At 38.2% G+C, this 19,941-nt stretch overlaps 1 protein-coding gene across 1 annotated transcript in view; it reads right to left on the bottom strand.

Moving 5' to 3' along the window:
• The window catches only part of Pde11a (phosphodiesterase 11A), a 390,557-nt gene that overhangs the window by 69,993 nt on the left and 300,623 nt on the right, over positions 1-19,941 (bottom strand). The window contains exons 11-13 of the mRNA XM_076866019.2: positions 17,536-17,682; positions 17,176-17,283; positions 1,799-1,908 (exon numbers count right to left, since the gene is read on the bottom strand). Coding sequence (XP_076722134.2) covers positions 1,799-1,908; positions 17,176-17,283; positions 17,536-17,682 — 365 coding nt within the window. The remainder of the gene's footprint in view (positions 1-1,798; positions 1,909-17,175; positions 17,284-17,535; positions 17,683-19,941) is intronic.

Genomic DNA, 19,941 nt, shown 5'->3' with positions numbered 1-19,941 from the left:
AGAAAATTAGAACTTAAGCTAGAGGAAGAAATGAGGATTGAGGTATGCTTTTTCAAGATGGCGGAGAAGTGTTCATACGACCAGGATACAGAGAGCCAGAAGAAAGGAGGAGGTAGATACCAGGGGAGAGAGAGAGGGGGATGGTGCGAGGTCCCAGAGGAGAGAGCAAGGAAGGCATCCAAAGCAGAGGTGGAGGGATCAGCCTCAGACCAGGGAAGGACAGCATTTTCACTGAGATAGGAGGGAAGGAGGAAAGGATGGGATGGATAGATAAGTTCGTAGGTGGCAGGGGAGGAAATTGAGTGAGTTCTCGATTGATGGCCTCAATTTTCTCTGTGATGTAGGAGGCAAGGTGATCTGCTGAGTGGGGTGGGGGAGGTCAGAAGCAGGGGATGGTTTAGGAAGTGTGGACATTTGGTGTATGTAACTGCTAAGAGAAATGAAGGACAGAGCTGACTGGAGATACAGAAAGATTGGCAGGGAATGCTGAGCACTCAGCTGAGTTGGGAGAATAGATTCTGATGTGTTTCAGACTCTCACAACTGTGACATTTCCTCCCAAAGCCTTTACAAGTCTAGGAAAAGTGGCAAGAGATTGAATTGTGAGACTGAATAAGTTCTTTTTTCTTTTCTTTCTTTTTTTCCCCAGAAAGGATGCCACAAAACCTTCAGAGGGCCAAGAAATTATATGGTATTGGATCTTGAAAAGTGAATATATGAATTCATATATTGAATTGTGGGCTACAGGATGTAGGATGAATAGAAAAGGACACAAAATTAAAATTTATCTGCTAGACTGGGAGCACAAGCCAGAGTCCAGGACTCCAAAAGTTGGTGTTTAGGGACCAAAAATTCCTTGAAATTCAAGGGATGAATTTCAAGTGGAAAGCAATCTGTTGTCACAGAGGAGGCTATTGAAATTTCAGATACCAGAGTTCAATCTCTTCTGGGGACTTTGGAATCAGTCATTTGAAAGCGAATCTCACCTTCTTCTTATAGCCTTCTCTGGTCTCCCTATCCCCAAACTTTTCTCTCCATTGATCTCTCCTTTGATCTCCTATATTATTTTGTTTGCAGATAGATAGTAAAAAAAGAATTGAAAACTGAACCCTCAATCCTAGAGTCCTGAGACCTGAGATTTGGTCCTATTTCCAGCACCCCTAAGTTATGTGGCTTTGGCCACAGTGTGCACCTTCAAGCAACAACTTGCTTAGGGACAGATTTTTCTACCCATGCACATAATGTGAGGGTCAAATACCCCTATATTTATACAATTCTTTTGTCTGCTTTCTACTTTTCCATGGGAATAGAGATGAAAAGAGCAAAGACTACCCTCCTGTATGTGGCTTACTTCACTACAGTTTATACATATCCAACATTAAAGGGACCCTGGAAGCGATTATATTGGAGGAGGAAGAAATATTTTGCTTCATAAAATTCCCTATGACTGCTTTTATTTTAATAGTCTAAAACCACATTTGAGAGTAGAAGCATGTCACACCATGAGGGCAAATATTCTGAAAGGGAAAACAGTAGACCCTTTAAAATCTGAGCTTGGTTCTCTGACTGAGGTCAACAGAGACAGACCAAATCAACAAGCGTGACATGAAGGGCAAATTTGTAATTAAAAGAAGAATAGGGAATTATAAAGATGGATGGGCCCCATGACATGCACGCCCAAGCCTGCGTGGCCTTGGCCTCCGATGCCAGAAATTAATGCTTTACTCTTTAGCATTGGTCACCTTTGGCTCGGAACAGAAAGGCAAATGCATTAAAATAACAACAATTAGAACACTTACTTAGCTTGGAAGGCATTGTTGGTTCCCCTGTGGTCCAGGTCATGACACAGGCATCCCACAATCACCGCTAAAATTTCCACCTCCGTCAGAATCTCTTGAAACCCAGCGGTCTGCAAAGAAGGGGAAAACATCAACAGTCACTACCAGGGGCAGGGAGGACGGATAAGGTTAGCGGGCCGAGCAACCATCAGCTCTGTTATCATACCCACATCATTTAAGGAAATGATTAACTGCCACCCTCTTAGATGACAGTAAGTTGAGTGGTTAGCGGCACCGCCTCGGGTCCCCATGGTGATGAATTAACTTGCTGTCACAGTGGCCCACACTGCCACACCAGGACAAAGTTCAGACTATTTTGTTCCCTTCTTAAGAGAGGAGGTTATGCTATCCAGATACAGCAACAGTTTGGCAAACACCCAGGCAGAGTGCATTTGCTATTGTACATTTTAATGATCAGCATCATGTCCAATTGTAGAGGTAGAATCCCATGAAATACAAACTGAATGATGTACCCCGCCCCCAGATGCCATTCAAATGAGAGCAGGTAAAAAAAAATAACAAAATATTTTATTATATTAAAAGAAACAACTTAGAAGTACTCACATTGTTAGATGATGACATTTTGGAAATTATCTTAAACTAATTCACATTAGGCTGGTGGACAGATTGAATGCAGACAGGTAATAAAGCAGTGTAAACCTTGGAAACTTGAATTTGGCAGAGGATTAGGCATCCCAGATTAAGGATCAAGTGGAGTAACCATGACTTGGAATTCTTTTTTTTTTTTCCTGATTCTATTAGCCGCACATGTGAAGCTCATAGCTGTGATGTGAGTTCTTTTGGAAAGCAGTTTGGTACAATTATATAAACAAGAACAGCAATGGTTCTTTGGTTCCTACTGGTCCTTTTATTAGTTTAGAAGAGGAAGTGCACCTCTGGGAAGGCAGGTATGTTCATTTTCTTAATCCACCCTGCATTTTACTTTGCAAGTCTTCCATTTCATTACTTATTAAAATCGTCATCAGATGGCAAGAAGATAGAGTTCAAATTGCTTCACATTTCATATGTGTTTTTTCTCCAAGATCTAGGCTCACTGGTGAATAACTGTAAGTAAGACTTTTCTCTTAGAATAATGAAAATAATGGGTTTTATTACCAAACAACAACAACAACAAAACAAACTAACAAAACCCTGCATAATAGGTTCCTGTGTTGACAATTTTAGTTTTAAAAATTAACTTGGGTCCTCTGCTAGACTTAGAAAAACATACAACTTCATTTGGATAGCAAAAGGGAATATGGGAATGCTAAGAAATGATCTGGAAATATCAAATAGTTCATGTCAAAGCTCATGTGTGCCCTTCATTTCAAAGTTTGAAACTGGCTGCTGATTTTTTCTGTTTCCTTTCTCCCTCTTTCTCCTCTTTTCTCTTCCTTCTTTCTTTACCTCCTCCTTTTCTTCTTTCTCCTCCTGCTCATCCTCCTTCTTCTACTTTTGTGGTACTGCAAATGGAGCCCAAGGGCACTGTACCACTGAGCTACATCTCCAGGTTTTATTTATTTATTATTTTGAAACAGGGTCTTGCTAAGTTTCCCAGGCTGGCATCGAAGTTGGGATCCTTCTTTCTCAGCCTCCTGAGTCTCTGAGATTACAGGAATGTTCCACCACTCCTGGTAGCTGTTGGTTTTTCTTTGTTCAACTATTTTAATTAAAATATTACCTGCAAAAGTTTTTTTTTCTTTTTTCTTAAGTGAATCACACTGAAATACTTAAAGCATTGGTCACCTTTGGCTCGGAACAGAAAGAAGCCAACAGTCCCTCATCCTTTCTCTTTTCTGATGCCCAAAGACATCTACTTTTTTTTTTTAAAGGTGAGAGAGAAAGAATACAATGTCTTTATTTTTATGTGGTGCTGAGAATCAAACCTGGGTCCCGCCTGTGCTAGGCGAGTGCTCTACCGCTGAGCCACAATCCCAGCCCAATATCTACTTTAATTTTTTTAACCTAAATTGGTAGACTTTCCACTATATTTCCTCTCTACTATACACACACGATTAGCATTTGGTTATTCACCAAATACTTACACAGTCCTTCTTACATACCAGATTTTCTCCTAAGAACTTTTAGCTATTTAACTTATTTAATTCTTATGACAATCCTTTGAGATAACTACTGTCTTTATCCCCAGTTTTAGATGAGAAAACTGAGTCAGAGAGAGGCTATGTCCTATGCCCAAGGGTCACAGCTAGCACAGGGCAGAGAGGAGCAGTTCTGCCAGAGTCTGCCCTGAACCAGGAATGATGACTAGTGCAGATGGGAGATGATGTCTCCTGCACCTCCCCTCACACTCCCAGGGTGATCCATGCACAGTGGTTTCCTGATATCACCCTATAGATATGGCTCACTGCTGTGGCAACAGTGATGTCTTCACTTGCTGGAATGAGGATTTCTTTGAAACCTCTCAGTCTTCTCACCCACAAAATCTGTAAAATGCCTCTCAACGCTCAAAGAGTCAAAAGTGTCACGCTTTTATTTGATTCTTTATGTCCTGGGAGTAACCTGATCCGGCTTCCCCTGATGATCTTTCAGGGGTTTCTCTTCCCTTTCTGGGGTTGATCTCTGATCTCCTGCATTACACACCTTTCTGTTTCCTCAGTCTCTTCTTTTGAAAAAGCACATCTGCCAGTGGATTCATGAGAAAGCACCCTCACCCCACTGGGGGAATTGTTTTGGGGAGTTTGCAGACTAAATAATAATAATAATAATAATAATAATAATAATAATAATATTCTATTTGCAGTACTCACTTGTTACTTAGTCTAACAATTCTAGGTTGAAACAGTTTCGCTCAGAATTTCAAAAGACTGCTCTGTTGTTTTCCAGCTCCCAAAGTTGCTTTTGAGAATATGCCATTCTTATTCCTAATAAGCTAAGGGTGGTTTAGCACTGAGCTACATCCCCAGTTGTTTTTAATTTTGAGACAGGCCCCAGGCTGACCTTGTATTGGGGATCCTCCTGCCTCAGCCTATTTTCAATGTTCCTTGATTTTCATTCTTTTAGAATCTTCTCTCTATTCCTGGTGTCCATCAATTTCACAAAGGTATGTTTGGTTTCAGACTTTTTTCAGTCAGTTTTCGTGGTAAACCTAATCTGCATGTTCTACTTCTTCAGCACATCATCTTTTAAATTTTGTTCTTATTGTTAATTTTCTCTTCAGTATTTTTCTTGTCCTCATTGAATGGCACTCCAGTTGGTTGAATCTTGGACTTCTTGCGTTGATTTCCTTATTTTTAAAAATCTCTTCTCTCCCATTTATTTTTCTTTTTTTTCTTTTTGGTGGGGGGGACTGGGGATTGAACTCAGGACACTCAACCACTGAGCCACATCCCCAGCCCTATTTTGTATTTTATTTAGAGACAGGGTCTCATTGAGTTGTTTAGCACCTCACTAAGTTGCTGAGGCTGACTTTGAACTCACAATCCTCTGGCCTCAGCCTCCCAAGCCTCTAGGACTATAGGCGTGTGCCTGGCTCCATTTTCTATACAGACTTTTCTTCTTACTTTCCGGAAGTTTTTTATTTACAAGAATCTATTCCTGTTCCTTTTCTAACAGCATTTTGTTCTTTTCCTGTGGATGGATTATCTCTTTTCTCTTTCTGAAAATACTACTAATAATTATTCTGTTGTTTTCTTCTGCTCCATTGCACATTTTAAGAGTAAAGTGATACAAAGATCACCCTGCACCTGTGTGCGGGCAGTGCCTACAGATTTCTGGGGCTCACCAAGGATGACCTGACTTTTCTTTTGCTGGTGTCTCTAGTCTGGCTGCTGGTAGTAACCAAGTAGGAGTGAGCGTAACCCTCTACTACATGGAGAGGGGCTGGGGACCTGGGGACTCACTGATTCCATGACACCCTCATCCCACCTTAGCCCATTTTTGTGATATCTGAGGCCTTCTATTCCTGAGCTGAGGCAGGGTCTGGGGGCATTATTTCTCATGTATGCCCCTTCTTCCAACCCCTCCACTCTTGCTCTTCTCCACTAAATTATGAACCATCCTCTCTGTTTTCTGCCTTCATATGTTATGGTTCCATGAAAGGGGGAATTCATGTCCATTTCTGTTCTTGTTAGAAAGTGTCTTTTTGAAAGAAGAAAGAGGTAGAAATGTATTTTTTTCTGTCATCTATGTTACCTTGAAACTATTAGTCAGCTTCATTGGACTTGGTTTTACTAATGCTAAGTAAGTCCTGAAAGTCTATCATAAAGCAATAATATTATGGTACTGTGAAAACAAGTTTCTTAAAACAGCAGTGCTGTACTGAAATTTAGAGATTTTGCCTGTGAAATGTTATTGACTAGAATTAGCCAATGAATCAGTACATTAAGAGAAAGGATAATGTTTAAATATGGCCATTTGACTAGATATTTAGTTAGAAGTGAATATCAAATGCCATCTAATAGGTTCAAAATCAACATCCCAAATCATTTTGAAGCCATCAGTTAGCAGTCTCACCTTTTTATTCTCCCCTGGAAATCCAACATTAGGCTCTTAAATTATTGTGTCATGGACACTTTTGAGAATTTGATGAAAGCCATGGCCTGTCTTTCTAGAATTTCAAAAATAATTTATAGTATTCAAAGACCATAGATCCCATTTCTGTATCTCCGAATAACAAATCCCTGAAGTACAACATACTCACAGTCCCACAAAACACATTTACCTCTCAACTGTGATACCTGAGTTACTGAAGCAGCACCTATCTCTTGACTGTGATTTAAAGCTGCCTGGTAAATGGTTTCTGAGAATCATCAGGCCTGAAAAGTGTCCACCTGCCACTAAGTGTCCATTTGCCCCTCCCCCACCCTCATCCATCTTCCTTCTGGCCCTATCCATTCAGACTCACATTTACCCACATTGAGTAGAAAAAGTCAACTGCCTGCTAAAGATAATACACCTTCAGGAGGAAACAGAGAGGTGGCAGGAGGCATACATTAATGCATTTATCCCACTTTTGAATCATTTGCTGTACTATTTTGCTTCCAAAAAAAATCATTACCGTTTTGTTTTCACACAGCTATTGTGTTTTGCTGAGCTTTATGTTAATCATCTTCTTTCTTGTGTTCCTTCATTATTTGTATCAGAAATATAGGTGTGAATGCAATATGTCTAAGTAAGGAAACAGAGTATATAGACCGGGTTCCCCGTCACCCTCTTCAGAAAAGAGAGTGACCACCTGCTAAGCAGGTCTTTAGGGACAGTCCTTCATTGGGCTGGGATAACCCCATCCCCAGCTATATCAAATGGAGTAACAAGATCTCCGAAGTACCCAAACTAGTAAGACTGATTCTCAGGGTCATGGAGAGTACCAACTAATTTATGTCATTAGCTACCATAAAATTTCAGCCAGCTAGGATGCACCACCATTTCAAAGCTGACAGTACTACTAGTGAATGGAGGAATATTATGGCCAGAGAAAAGTGACCTTCATTTTGTGGCTCTATTGAGTCCCAAAAGACACAAAAATATCAGTTGTAATATCAACACTTACTGGTGTTATAGAGGATTCTTTCATTTAACAAATGTTATTAAGTGCCTGTTATATATCAAGAAATTTGTATATTTGAGAAATGAGTCTTAGGATAATATTAACAACAGTAACTCCTTCTATAATGCTTAGTATAGGCCAGGCATTTTTCTAAATACCCTAAAATCATTAACCCATTTAATCCTTACAACTACTCTCTGAAGTAGATGCCATTTTTATCTCCCCATTTAATGGATGAGGATATTGAGGAACAAGATCACTGGGCTGAAAAGCATTTGAGGTGGGACTAGAGCCCAGGCAAACTGGCTCATGAACTGAGACTGTGTTCTTATGTGTTGTGCTATCCAGCCTCTACATGGTTTACTTGTGCAGGTTTTCAATACTTTTTGAGATGATGCAACATTAAAGAATTATTTGGTGTGTGCTTTATTCCATGAAGTATGTTACACTAGTACTAGGCTGATATTACAGAGCCATTGGGCAATTTTTTTTTATCTAAACATGGTTCTTGTGCACCAGGGTGTATCTGATAATATACAATACTTTTTAAATGAGGCTGGATATTTAAATATGGTCATTTGACTAGATATTTAGTTAGAGATATTTAGTTAGAGACAGTAGTTTGTATATAATATCCTAATTTTATAAAATGTCTAAATATATGCATTAGAAAAAGGTTATCAGGATATATATCAAAACATTATGGGTAGTAGGATTACAGGTGACAAAATTTTTCCTTTATATACTCAAATTTCCATAAAGAACATTTACTCAGTAAAAGGCATATACTCTGTGTGTATTTGTAAGTTCTTTTTGTTTGTTTGTTTTAAGAATAAAGTCATACTTTACCAAACTGGCCTAACTTGGAATAAAAGGTGACATTTTGAAAAAAAGTCCATTCATTTATTCATTGAGCAAATATTTATTAAGAACTTAAGCTACTCCAGGAACCAGGAACATGCCAGCAAAGGACATGACCAGGATTCTGGTTCCTGCTTCACATGCAGTATTGTCACACTTCAATAGCACCACACGGGCCTTTTTTCTAATGAGAAACCAACACAACATCAGTCCTTTTTGGAAAAGGGTAATTGTAGAAATGACCCGCTGCTCTTGCTTTTGTTCCTGGAGAAGGTGCATGTGGGCTGCACCCCCTTGTCATATCTGCAGCCCTGGCACAGTATCTAAGAAAGTGATGCCAGAAATTCTACCCTCACATCTCTTTTTGAACCTGACTGTTGCAGGCACTGAATGACGAGGGATTTCTTTAGGAGTTCATCCTGTTGATTCTGAGATATGACAGATGGCAAACTGAAAGGAAGGGAATTCAATGATGTATCAGAGATTCCAAATGGTAGCAGAAATGCCAAACTGAAGGTGCTGATGTGCAGGTACTACTGCAGAACCCTGGTGGACTGGGTGAGGGTGAGCAACAGCATGGTGGTTTGGGGAGGAGGAGTGCTGTCTTTCTTCCTTCCCTTCCTCTTTCTCTCTTCTGGTCAAGAAGAGCAAAGAATATTATTCAGACCATTACAATAGCTTTGGAAGACATGATTCTCAAGGAAGTGCCTGCTCTAGAAGAACCTGCACACCATATCCCTAATCTGTGCTGTCATGTCTTAACCCGGGTGTATATGGCTTGAACTTGGAGGTCCTGTGAACTGTGGGGTGAAGAGCAGAATTGACATAAGAAACATTTAATTTTCAATATTTGCAAGGTTACTGTCAGAAGCTTTGTTTTCTACATTACTAAGTCAAATGTATTTCAATCAAAAAGTACTCTTTGAGGGTTTCATTGTAAATGTTACATACAAGATCACCATAAATGATCCCAAATTGCAGTGGCAATGGCTTGCCAGGTCTGGTAGGCCACTCTCAACATGAGGAGTCTATGAAGTTAGGTCTCCTAACTGGGATGAATGGTTCTCTAAGAGGAATGTCTTTAATCACCCCCCCATCTCTAGTTCAGCACATATCCCAGTCACCACGGGGTGGCATACAGGTGGTGAAAAAAATGTTAAGGTGTGTGTTTGGGCTCTACATGCATATACAGCAAGCAAAGCATTCTGCTTTTGGGGGTATAATTCATTGGCTTTTGGATACAATGGCAATCTCTCAATACATGAGCTGAGGGGCAGGCTGAGGAGTATAAACTATTCATATGCTCCAAAGCCAGGATTTGTAGGTAGATTTTCTCAAGTGTTAGGGTGGAAGTTGACTTCAACTGCCTACTGGGGAGGAGGGGGGCTGTCTTTAAAAGTATTTAAAAGTAAATTTATATTGTTTGATGCCACAACCTACATTCTTTTAAAAAAGAAAGATCCTATCTTTGCCAGCTACAGATGGTGTGTGATGTAAGTATGTGGAGGAGAAGAGTAGCAATCAACCAAAATCCTCTACTGAGGGGGGAACACCCAACCAGATGAACGATAGTAACAAGATTTGCCTGCCAGTATTTGGGTCTGATGGCTTAAAAAAAGGTACTTCAGCTTCATTTCAAGGTCCAGGGACCAAAACCTTACCAGCTGTTAGGGGATGGCTTCCAGCACTGAAATGCTAACAGGCATCCTTTTCAGATAAAGCAACATCATTCCAACCAACTGTAGCTTGCCCAGTTATCCATGGGAGTGGGAGAGCTTTATCAAATTCGCTCCTCTTTCTTCTTAAGAGGAATGTACCCAAATATTGGCATTAATTAAATATTTAAGTCCACAGTGATGCTTTCTTTATCAAGCTCAGAGTTGGAAGACCTTATAGTCTACACCTGACTTTTACAACCAGAAACTCCTAAAGGCACTTAAAACCCAAGGCATGTTTTGGGCATAAGATAACTCTTAGCCTCAAAGAATGCTACAAATGCTTATCTATGTAAATTTCAGCAAGGCCAGACAGAAACAGGAGCCTGTCTAGTACAATTGTATGTGTCAAGTGGGTGTTTGGTGCATAAATGAAAAAACTAAACTTCATTTAGACGATTATATTTAGTTATACTTAACCACTTCCAAGACTTAATTTTTAATCTATCTATTAACATAATTTTAAAGTCTTTATTTGGGAAGTTAAAAGATACAAAAAATAGAAGACAATGTTGAAAGCCATGTTTTCATTAGCCAATGGCAACAGGAATCCAGTTTCACCAATCCTATTCCATCTGTCTCTTCACATGCAGTGTTTTGTTTGCTAGAATATTTCAAAGCAAACCTATGGCATATTTCAAAGCAAGTCAACTCTCTTCATTTCATTCTCAAGAATCTCTAATGTGTTGGGCTGGGGATGTGGCTCAAGCGGTAGTGCGCTCGCCTGCCATGCGTGCGGCCCGGGTTCGATCCTCAGCACCACATACCAATAGAGATGTTGTGTCCGCCGAACACTAAAAAATAAATATTAAAACTCTCAAAAAAGAAAAAAAAAAAAAAGAATCTCTAATGTGGACAAATAAAAATTGGTCAATATATCTCTACCTCTGCTCTCATATTTTGATCAAATGTGCTAAAAGACGAACAAATAGTACAAGGAAAAATTCAGATTAGATACCTATAATACTTGTCAATAAAAATGAAATAAAATTTTAGAAAAAGACTTGAGAAAATTGAGGCTTTTACTTCAACTAAGATAATACAACAAACATAGCTTACGTAGCACATTTACTGCATTAAGCAAAACAAAAGAAAATGAAATTCTTAGGGAATGTAGCTTTCAAACATTAAGAATATATGTGTTTTATGTTTTTTTTCCCCTTGAGGATAAAGACAGGATGTTTTGTCCATGTTTAGAAATATAGTTTATATTTTATTTACGATAAATTACTACTGAACTCAATATAATACAACATACGGTTTGTGAGCACAGAAAATGAAGCAGATCACTTGGTGCCCATGAATTGTGCAGAAAGACAGATCTCTAAAGTGCTGTGAGAAGCTAGGTTCGTGAATTTCAAGAATATGAGGCCTCTGCCAAACTTACTCTAATTTTTATTAAATATCACTGAGCCACGATTAAACATGAGACCCATGAAAAATCAAAACTTTTTAAAGCTCCTAACTTAACACCCTTAGGTGCCAGGTTTCAGTTAAGAAAGTGCCACTGCACAGTCATGCACTGTGGAAAATGGAGGCCGTGATAAACGACCGTGGCTCTGCTGCTGGATCTTTCTGACCTGAAGGATTCAGCCGGCATCATAAAACACAAAGCGACAGATTAAGCAGTTTACCAACTCTCAAGAATAAATTCACTTTAATCAAAAATTCTGTATTGTAACTAGGCAGCCCTGGCCCCCAAACCACATACATTTCCTTACAAGCCCCTGTCCATGTGCAAGAGCTCATATTCTCCCTGTAACACCAGACACGATTATGTTCATACACTTTTACAATTTACATGTCCTAAGAAAAATACCCAGCTCGGGCTGATGGTGCGGGAGAATTTATTTTCACTAGAAGGGGAATGACCCATAACTCATGAATGGCAGCGCTTAAAGTGAGTTATGGAGGTTACTCTCCTGTGAGAGGAAATGGATTGGATTATCCTTCTGCCCAATTGTATGTTTGGTTATTAGCACACCAGGTTTTTAATTATGTGTGGCTTTGCCATTTTCCTTTTATAAAATAAATGTGGATAAAGGGAATGTCAGCTAGAAGCCCAGAGTGCCTAATTGAGGCTCTGAGATGTAGGCAGAGAGAATAAAAATAGGAACATTCTTACATAATGAAAAGATAGGAGTCCTAAATGTAATTTAAACATAGTATTCAAATTGATTAGCTCCATGGTTAATTTACAGTACCCAGTGCTGGCATTTGGCAAGAACATTAAAAAATCACCTTTCCCTAAATTAAACATTTGCCATCTTTTAGGTTATACCTATATGAAGATGAAAGAATAGGTTTTTCTAACATGCAGATTTTATTATATTTTTATGATAATGTTGCCATTTTTATAGTAAATATAACTAGTTGCTGCTTACATTGATAAGGAAATGCAAATGATATTTAATGATTATAGATATAAATTACTGCTTGCTACCTTGCTATAGTTAGTTACAGAACAAAACAGTTAGATCTCTTTTTATCCACCAGTGTTACAATCTACAAGGGAATTTGATTTCTGCTGAGATTAGGATTCTGGTTATTGAGTGAAAGTATTTTATTTAAAAATTCAACTGGTTCTGTCTTCTTGGAGGGAAAGAAGAGAGACCCAACTGTGCTTCTGTAATTTCCTTCCAGAAGAAATTTTCTACCTCAAAAATCAAGGACTCTTTTTTTCTGAAAACTGCGGACAGTGGACAAGGCATTATCCTCTGGCTAGTGAACAGGATGGATTTTCTCCCTAAACGTCCCTTCTGCTTTCTACTTTGAATTATCAACAAAACGGCTTGGCTTATCTCTGAAAATAACCTTGTTGACAACACAAATATGGACTTAAACACGTTACCTCCACATTTAAGATTTAAGAAGCCCCCAGTAAATGTCAGGGGGTGTCAATGTGTTTGCCGTGATACTTGGTTATTATTAGTGTTTAACTGCAATTCCCCACCAGCGCCATGCCGCCGGCACCACCATAAATTTTAATGTGATCATGCGCTCTTCCCTTTTCATATCCAGTGAATTCTGTAAGATCATAATATTCTATATGAACCCTAGCTGAACCTTACTGTGATATGAAGGAAGAACAAGATTTCTAGCAGTGATAGTGCTTCATCATTTTATAGTTTTTTTTTTTTTTAAACTGGACACCGAGAAACATGGTTCCTTGAATAATATTACCCTAAACTAAATTCACTCATTCAATTAATCTTTATTGAGCCGTACAGGATGCAGGGCATGGCCCAAAGTGCTAATGAGTACATTTATGGGATAGTAAAGAATACTGATTCTTAAGGAAAGCTTTCTTCCCCCTTGGAAAATCTGTCAGAGCTCATACATCATTTATAAAACTGAAAAATATCTCTGCAACCTTGGTGCCACTTCATGCCTTTTATTTTATAGAATACAAACAAAAGCACAGCCCTATATCTGGTCTATGTTGTGAATAAAAGAAATATATCTTTCATCTTTAGGCATGTGCTTGATTGAATATTTATTCTACATATTTCTATAAATAGAATCTGTATAATGACCATTGATCTGCAGGTTTTTATTCCTCATTTTAACTATAAATACTAACAGGAACTACCCGTTCCTGGTAGTTTCTGGAGGAATTAAAAGTTTGGTAAATTTTAACTATTTAAATATCTCTTTAAAAACAAAAAATAATATTGAAGCTTTCATTGTATAAATTTAAAAATCCAGGCCAGATACATTCAACAAATTAACAAGTGATGGATGTGGTTACCAGTGAACTAGATATGTCCATCATTTTTTATCAAATAGCCGGTGCTACAAAATAGTTGTTTTTATTCCTTTTAATTTCCAAAGAAACAAAGCCACTTTGTTACCTAGCCATAAACCTGAATACTTTTTGCAAACATAATTCTGAGTCAATACATTAATTTTCTGTGTGTGAAATCCTCTTAGGGTTAAAGGTTAGGAAACTGGTACATATATTTACAATTTGCTTGTCCCGTTGTTCATGATGCCAAAATATGCTTGGCAGTGGCACACAACTATGCATCTTCCCACTCCCAGAACAATGGGCTTATGAAAATACACAACCAGGGATTCAAGGTCATATGGAGAAAGCAGTATTATTTATGCCAACAGCCAGGGGACCAGAAGGCTTTCAGGTTTGTCATCAAACAAGCCCATCCTGATAAGATATTCTTTATAAACAGATCATCATTGTCGGTGTTTCTTCTAAGGAAAGCTCTTATTACCCAGTGGGGAGTGTGCCCCAGCATCTCCTGTGCTAGGAGAAAAGCCACACATTCAAGGAAGGTTGGTAAAGATTTTTTTTTTTTTTTTTTTTTTTTTGTCTTTTCTGGCAACTGGCTGGGAAACTTTGCCTTGGAGCGCCATCTAGAGGAAAATTTAGTGCATACACCATTCCTGGCTTTTTGATCCAGACGCATTCCGTGATTGTTGGATGGTGAATATTTCTTTCCAGATAAATGAGAAAATTTTGGTTCTAATTCATCACATGGAAATAGTATATGAGATATCTTGATAGAAATAGAATCACTGATGATATAAAACCAGTTGAAGACTCTAACCATCTTCAGGAGTGTTTGAAGTATTAGTGCCCATTCATGGAAATAACTTGGGGAATCATTTTGCCATAGGCTGAGATCATATTTCAAAAATTAGAAATGATGAGTGACTTAAATTCTTTTTTATTTACACTGATCAAGTAAGCTTTGTTATTTTTTCTTGATTATTTTCTTAATTTAAAAATGTCTGAATAACCAGATTTCATGGTCAGGTTGAAAAAAATGCTTGGGTTGGAGACATATAAAAGTTGACATTTCAACTTGTTGTATGTAATTCTTTGTGAATTTCAACAAAACGTAATGAGTATAAGATAATAACTTTTAAAGATCCAGCTATACAACTCAATATAAGGGAGAAAAAAAATGATATTCTATGGTATTCTTTCAAAGCCATGATTTTTTTCTTTTTCTTTACTTTGCGATATTCCCAACATTCCTTAGAGAATTTTAACAGCAAATTGTTCCATTTTTGCAGTAGCATGAATACACAAACAAAACCCAAACCTTTTCTAACAGTGACACTCTTCAAGTCAGCTAAACAGACATAACCTTACCCCTGAAATATTGAGAGCTTTGAGTATCCCCATGGTAGTGGTAGGGTCTGAGAGTTCTATTTCCTTTCATTTCATAAGTATCAAGTTGTCGATACCATGAAAATACTCACTGATGAAAGCTGAGTATATGTTTCTTTAAACTCTGAAATGTCCACCCTGACCCTGCTGTCCTCACCAGATTCCCACATCCCTACTGTTTTCATGTTTGTCATAAAAATTTGGCTTTGTCCTTGACATCTCTAACTCACAATACCATGGGCATTCTTATTTCCTTTGCTGAACAAGATTTCTGTTGGCTTATTTTGGCAACTCCATAAATCTATAGGTTCTCCAAAACAATCAATTAATAAGTTAAATTTCTCTGTGAGCCAGACATACAACCTCTACACACAGAGGTTGTTTCTTGTCTCTTGAGATCTGATGAAGAAAAGTAAAATGAAGGTGTTTTTGTTTTCAAGCAAGATTGACACTTGAGCAATAAAACTTCATGGTCCAAAGTATCTTCTGTCCACAATTGATTGACTGCTGCTTTGACTGGAACCCAACACGAGGAAGAGGTCAGTCCAGTTTTGCAGGCCAATCTGCCTGTTTCTTAAGCAGAGAAGGACCTAAACTACAGGCCCTGTGTGGAGAAGGAAGACATTCTGGTCCCATCTTCTTATGCTATGTATACACTTGAGTCCAAGTGAATCTAAGGTATTTGTTAAAAACTTAACAAGCAGGTGACAGTACAAGGTGCTGGCAGGGCCCTCGATACAAAGGTGTTGAGAAAATAAGTGAATGTCGTTGAAAGAATAAGAAATTCTCTCTTCTCTCAAGCAGTTTATTCTACAGGAGAATGAGAGATTGTTACCTTAAAATACACTGTAGAAAGATAGATGTGTTGTACCAGATACAGTGCAGAGACAGAAGTAATTATTGATGCTTTGGGAGAAAGCAGAAAACTTCACAGGAAAACTGGCATTAGATCAATGCCTTAAAGGATGAACAAAATTTTAATAGGCAGAGAACAGGGCAGAAATTTTCATGAAGAAAAGGCAAAAAGAGTCTTTTGCTGTTGTTGTTTAGACCAAAAGAAGATGAGGGGGAAGGGGATTGGCAAGGATGGTGGAATGTGATGGTCATCATTATACAAAGTACATGTATGAAGACTTGAATTTGGTGTCAATATACCTTATATACAAACAGATATGAAAAAAAATCATAACCAAAAAAAAAGAAAAAGAAAATGTATTTCAGTTGGAATTCCCGATTTTTTGTCTAAATTTTAAACTGAGTGTAAAGATACAAGTGTTTTAAAAAATTTATTTTATAAGAATCCAAAACTCACATCTCTTTTTGCATGTTAGGTATGTTCACACACACACGTGCACATAGGTATATATATTAGTATGAGGCTAGTAAAACCACGTATTTAAGACAGAAAACATTTTCCTTTATGATAGTTTAACAATGTAAGTGGAAATAAGGCCAAAACAAGCCTTAATTCTTGCCAGAAAATGGGAATGAATAGAGGATTTTGTTTCGATCTTTGCCACAAACATTTGCTTTCAGATTTCATTCCGAGGTTGCCTCTGGCTGGCTGCCCTGGCTATCTGCATAAAACAGACCAGCTACCATCACTGGGTTAGATTAGAGCCCAGGGGCACAGGTTTTTAAGCCTAGTGAGCTTTTAAATCCTCAAAGCATCCACTCCTTCCTTCTCCTGTGGGCTTCCTGGATGTTCTTCCAAATAAATTTTCTCTCAGGATTTCCATGATCCTCTGGGTAATGTTCACGCCTCCTGATGGCTTTCCAGCAGTCCAGAGAGTTTTACCCAAGGATCATTTTGCTCCATTCCTCATCTCCATTGCTTTGAAAACCCAAATGTTTCTTTTGCAAAAGAACCATTTTACAAACAGAGAACGCTGAAAAGAAGCTTCAGTCAACATTTTGAGGTCACATCTACTTTGAGGTGTCAATGATTTTATAGCTTTAAAGCTTAGAACTGTTGCCCAACATATACACTCACAACCAGGACAGGTAAGGACCGCCATAGAATAATCACATGGCAATTTTTCCGAGAAATGAAAATGTAGAGAAGGCCTGGCAGTCTACATGGATGAGAGGTGACCTTCCACCATCACTGAACACTTACTGTTAGCATCGCAAACATGAGCTGGCACACATTGAAGGCGTGTCTCCAGTTGTGGTAAAGAACCATTCGATAATTTTTCCTCACTGTCAAAAGCCACCTGCACAGTGTCTGAAATAGGAGGGAGAGGTTATGTCAGGCACTTGCACGTGTCTTCAGTATCTTTGATGGTCCCACCATCAAAGCAATGCCTTGACAGATGATCAAAGCCTTCCAACAACACCCTCTCTGGTTATCACGGTACTCCCATGAGGTGTGCAGGGCAGGACTTATCATCCCCGTTTTGTCTTTGGAACACCTGCAGTTCTCAATGACTAACATGGCATCCCAGGTGCACTCCTTCCATCACCCAAGACATCTTACCTCGTAGTCGATTTTAAATTTCTGCACCATCCCCAGCTCCATGAACATCCGGAGGGCAGCTGTGATCATGGCATCAACATCGAGGGAAAAGTCATCAAAATGAATGTCATCAATGGCCAGTTCTGACACCAGAGGGATGTTGGCTGCCTAAACAAGCAAAAGACATAAGTCAAGCCAAGTTCACTAGCTTTCTCAAACCCCACATCCTGCTCGCCTCCTCTGCTTATCAGGAGTGCCACATAAATCAGGCCTGACCCGTACTTACACCCTGATACAGCTAAACTCTGAGCTGTAAATGTCTTTTGTTTCCGAACTGCAAATGCCCCAAGCAAATGAAGGGGGATGGGGAGGACAGCTAATCGGAAGATGAAGTATACACACTAGATCTAGTCTGCAGAATTTAGAATACAGAACTGTCTAGTTTACTGAAACTGCGGTCATACAATATATTCTGATGCATATTACAAAGCACTAAATGCAAGAAACATCTGGGCAGCTAGCAGCTGTGAATTTTAATTGCTGCTACTCACAATGAGTTGGAATATACCACTTTGCCTTGTTTCTTGTATTCTATATCCTGTAGCTTGCACATGCTTTTTGTTACACAAGTGTTCTGTATATTCAGGAGGACAGAAAAGATCAGACAGCACATCTTTGGTGCAAAATGTGTTGTCTTGATAAAAGAGAAATATTTGGATGATTAACACAAATCTATGTTTCACTGAGGGAGTAAATTTTGCTATATTGTTTAACTTCATTCTATCTAAACATCACAACATAATTACACTATTGGTCATTAGTCAAGGTTTCCAAAACATCATTAGGCAGCTGTCGATCAATTGACCCACACAAACCTAAAGGGGAGGGAAGAAAATCTTTGGAAATTATTTTTGTACTGATTTCATTGGGTTTGCCATGTCCTTTGGGTCACTCTTGATAAAGGAGTCATTTTTATGTTTTCAGGTTATTCGAGACCATTCAGGATTCATATTCCTAGTCTGTTCGCTGGGTATAAATTACCCTAGGAGTAATTTATGCCCTGGGACTATTTTGGCTGAGCAATTAAATCCAACCCTGGTCATGCTAAACATTCCAGAAACCAAATAATCAATCCTTCCTTCTCAATTCTATGCTCCTCCATAAGAGTTTATATCTCTAAGCTAAAATCTAAACATTGGTTATTCCTAGTAACACTGGAAGAATAATGAATATATAAATGTGAAGACAAACTTTATTCTTAAGACTGTATATTTTCATTAAAACTTAATCCTTTTATCTTTCAGCAAATCATTTTAATGTTACCATATTAATGTGCTTAATATTAACACATTAATATGTTTAATATGTTACCATGTAGACTAGCTCCTAAAATTAAAAGGCTTGTGAAATTCAAACATGGAATATTCTTTATATATGTGTGCCTTTGCTTGGAGTCCCTGACCCCATGCAAGCACTTTATTTATTTACTTAAAACTATTTTTAACCAAAGTTGTAAATGCACACCTAATTTAAGAGCAGATTAGATTTACAAAGTCTCTCTCTCTCTCTCTCTCACATACACACACACATGCACACACACACAAATACAACTTTCAAAAGTCATCTAGAAAACTCTTTAAATTTAGCAAAATAAGGTGCTTGCAATTTTACTTTTTGATTTTTTTTTCTGTGGAAGGCATTATTAAATTTTCACCATTGAAAATGAAGATTAAGCTGTCTTACACTACTTCTATCCATCTCTTTTGGATTTTCAACTTCTAATATGCATACTTTGTTGAGATGATATTCAGCATTTTTATTATTATGACTATGTAGGGTATTTATAGCTAGTTATGCTATTTACTATGACTATTTTTCCTTGTCTTGACCACATTTTTAATTCTACAGAGTTAATAACTGTCTTTTTTCAATGGGTGATGAGTTACCTGTGTACTTAACAATTAATTTAGTCCCTAAACTTAGTTACGTTAGTCTCAACTTAAAGTGTTAGATGCTTTGGACATCCCATCAAATTCAGGCAGAAACTGCCCCTGGAACTTTGTAAACCTCTCTAGTGTGCACCAGCTGTCTTCTACGTCCCAAGTAGTTTTCATCCTCTGGGAGTGCCTTCCCCTCTCTTTTGTGTCTGTATCCCACACCTTTCTTTTTCTTGGTTTCTTTGCTCACTTTGGTGAGACACATCCTCTAATAGCTCCTAAGACAAGGAGTGGAGTATATGAATTTATGAGAACTTGATATCTAAAATGCTTTCATATTATGTCACATTTTACTGATAGACACAGATTCTAGGTTGGAAATCATTCCATGAGAATGTCAAAGGCATTGCTCTTTCAGCTTTAGATGTTACTTTTGGAAGTCAGAAGCAATTCTAGGCTCTGACACTTTGAAAATAATTCCCTCTCCTAC

The sequence above is a fragment of the Callospermophilus lateralis genome, chromosome 9 (genome assembly GCF_048772815.1).
Source record: "Callospermophilus lateralis isolate mCalLat2 chromosome 9, mCalLat2.hap1, whole genome shotgun sequence".
Lineage (NCBI taxonomy): Eukaryota > Metazoa > Chordata > Mammalia > Rodentia > Sciuridae > Callospermophilus > Callospermophilus lateralis.
This window is presented reverse-complemented; position numbering and strand designations above follow the sequence as displayed.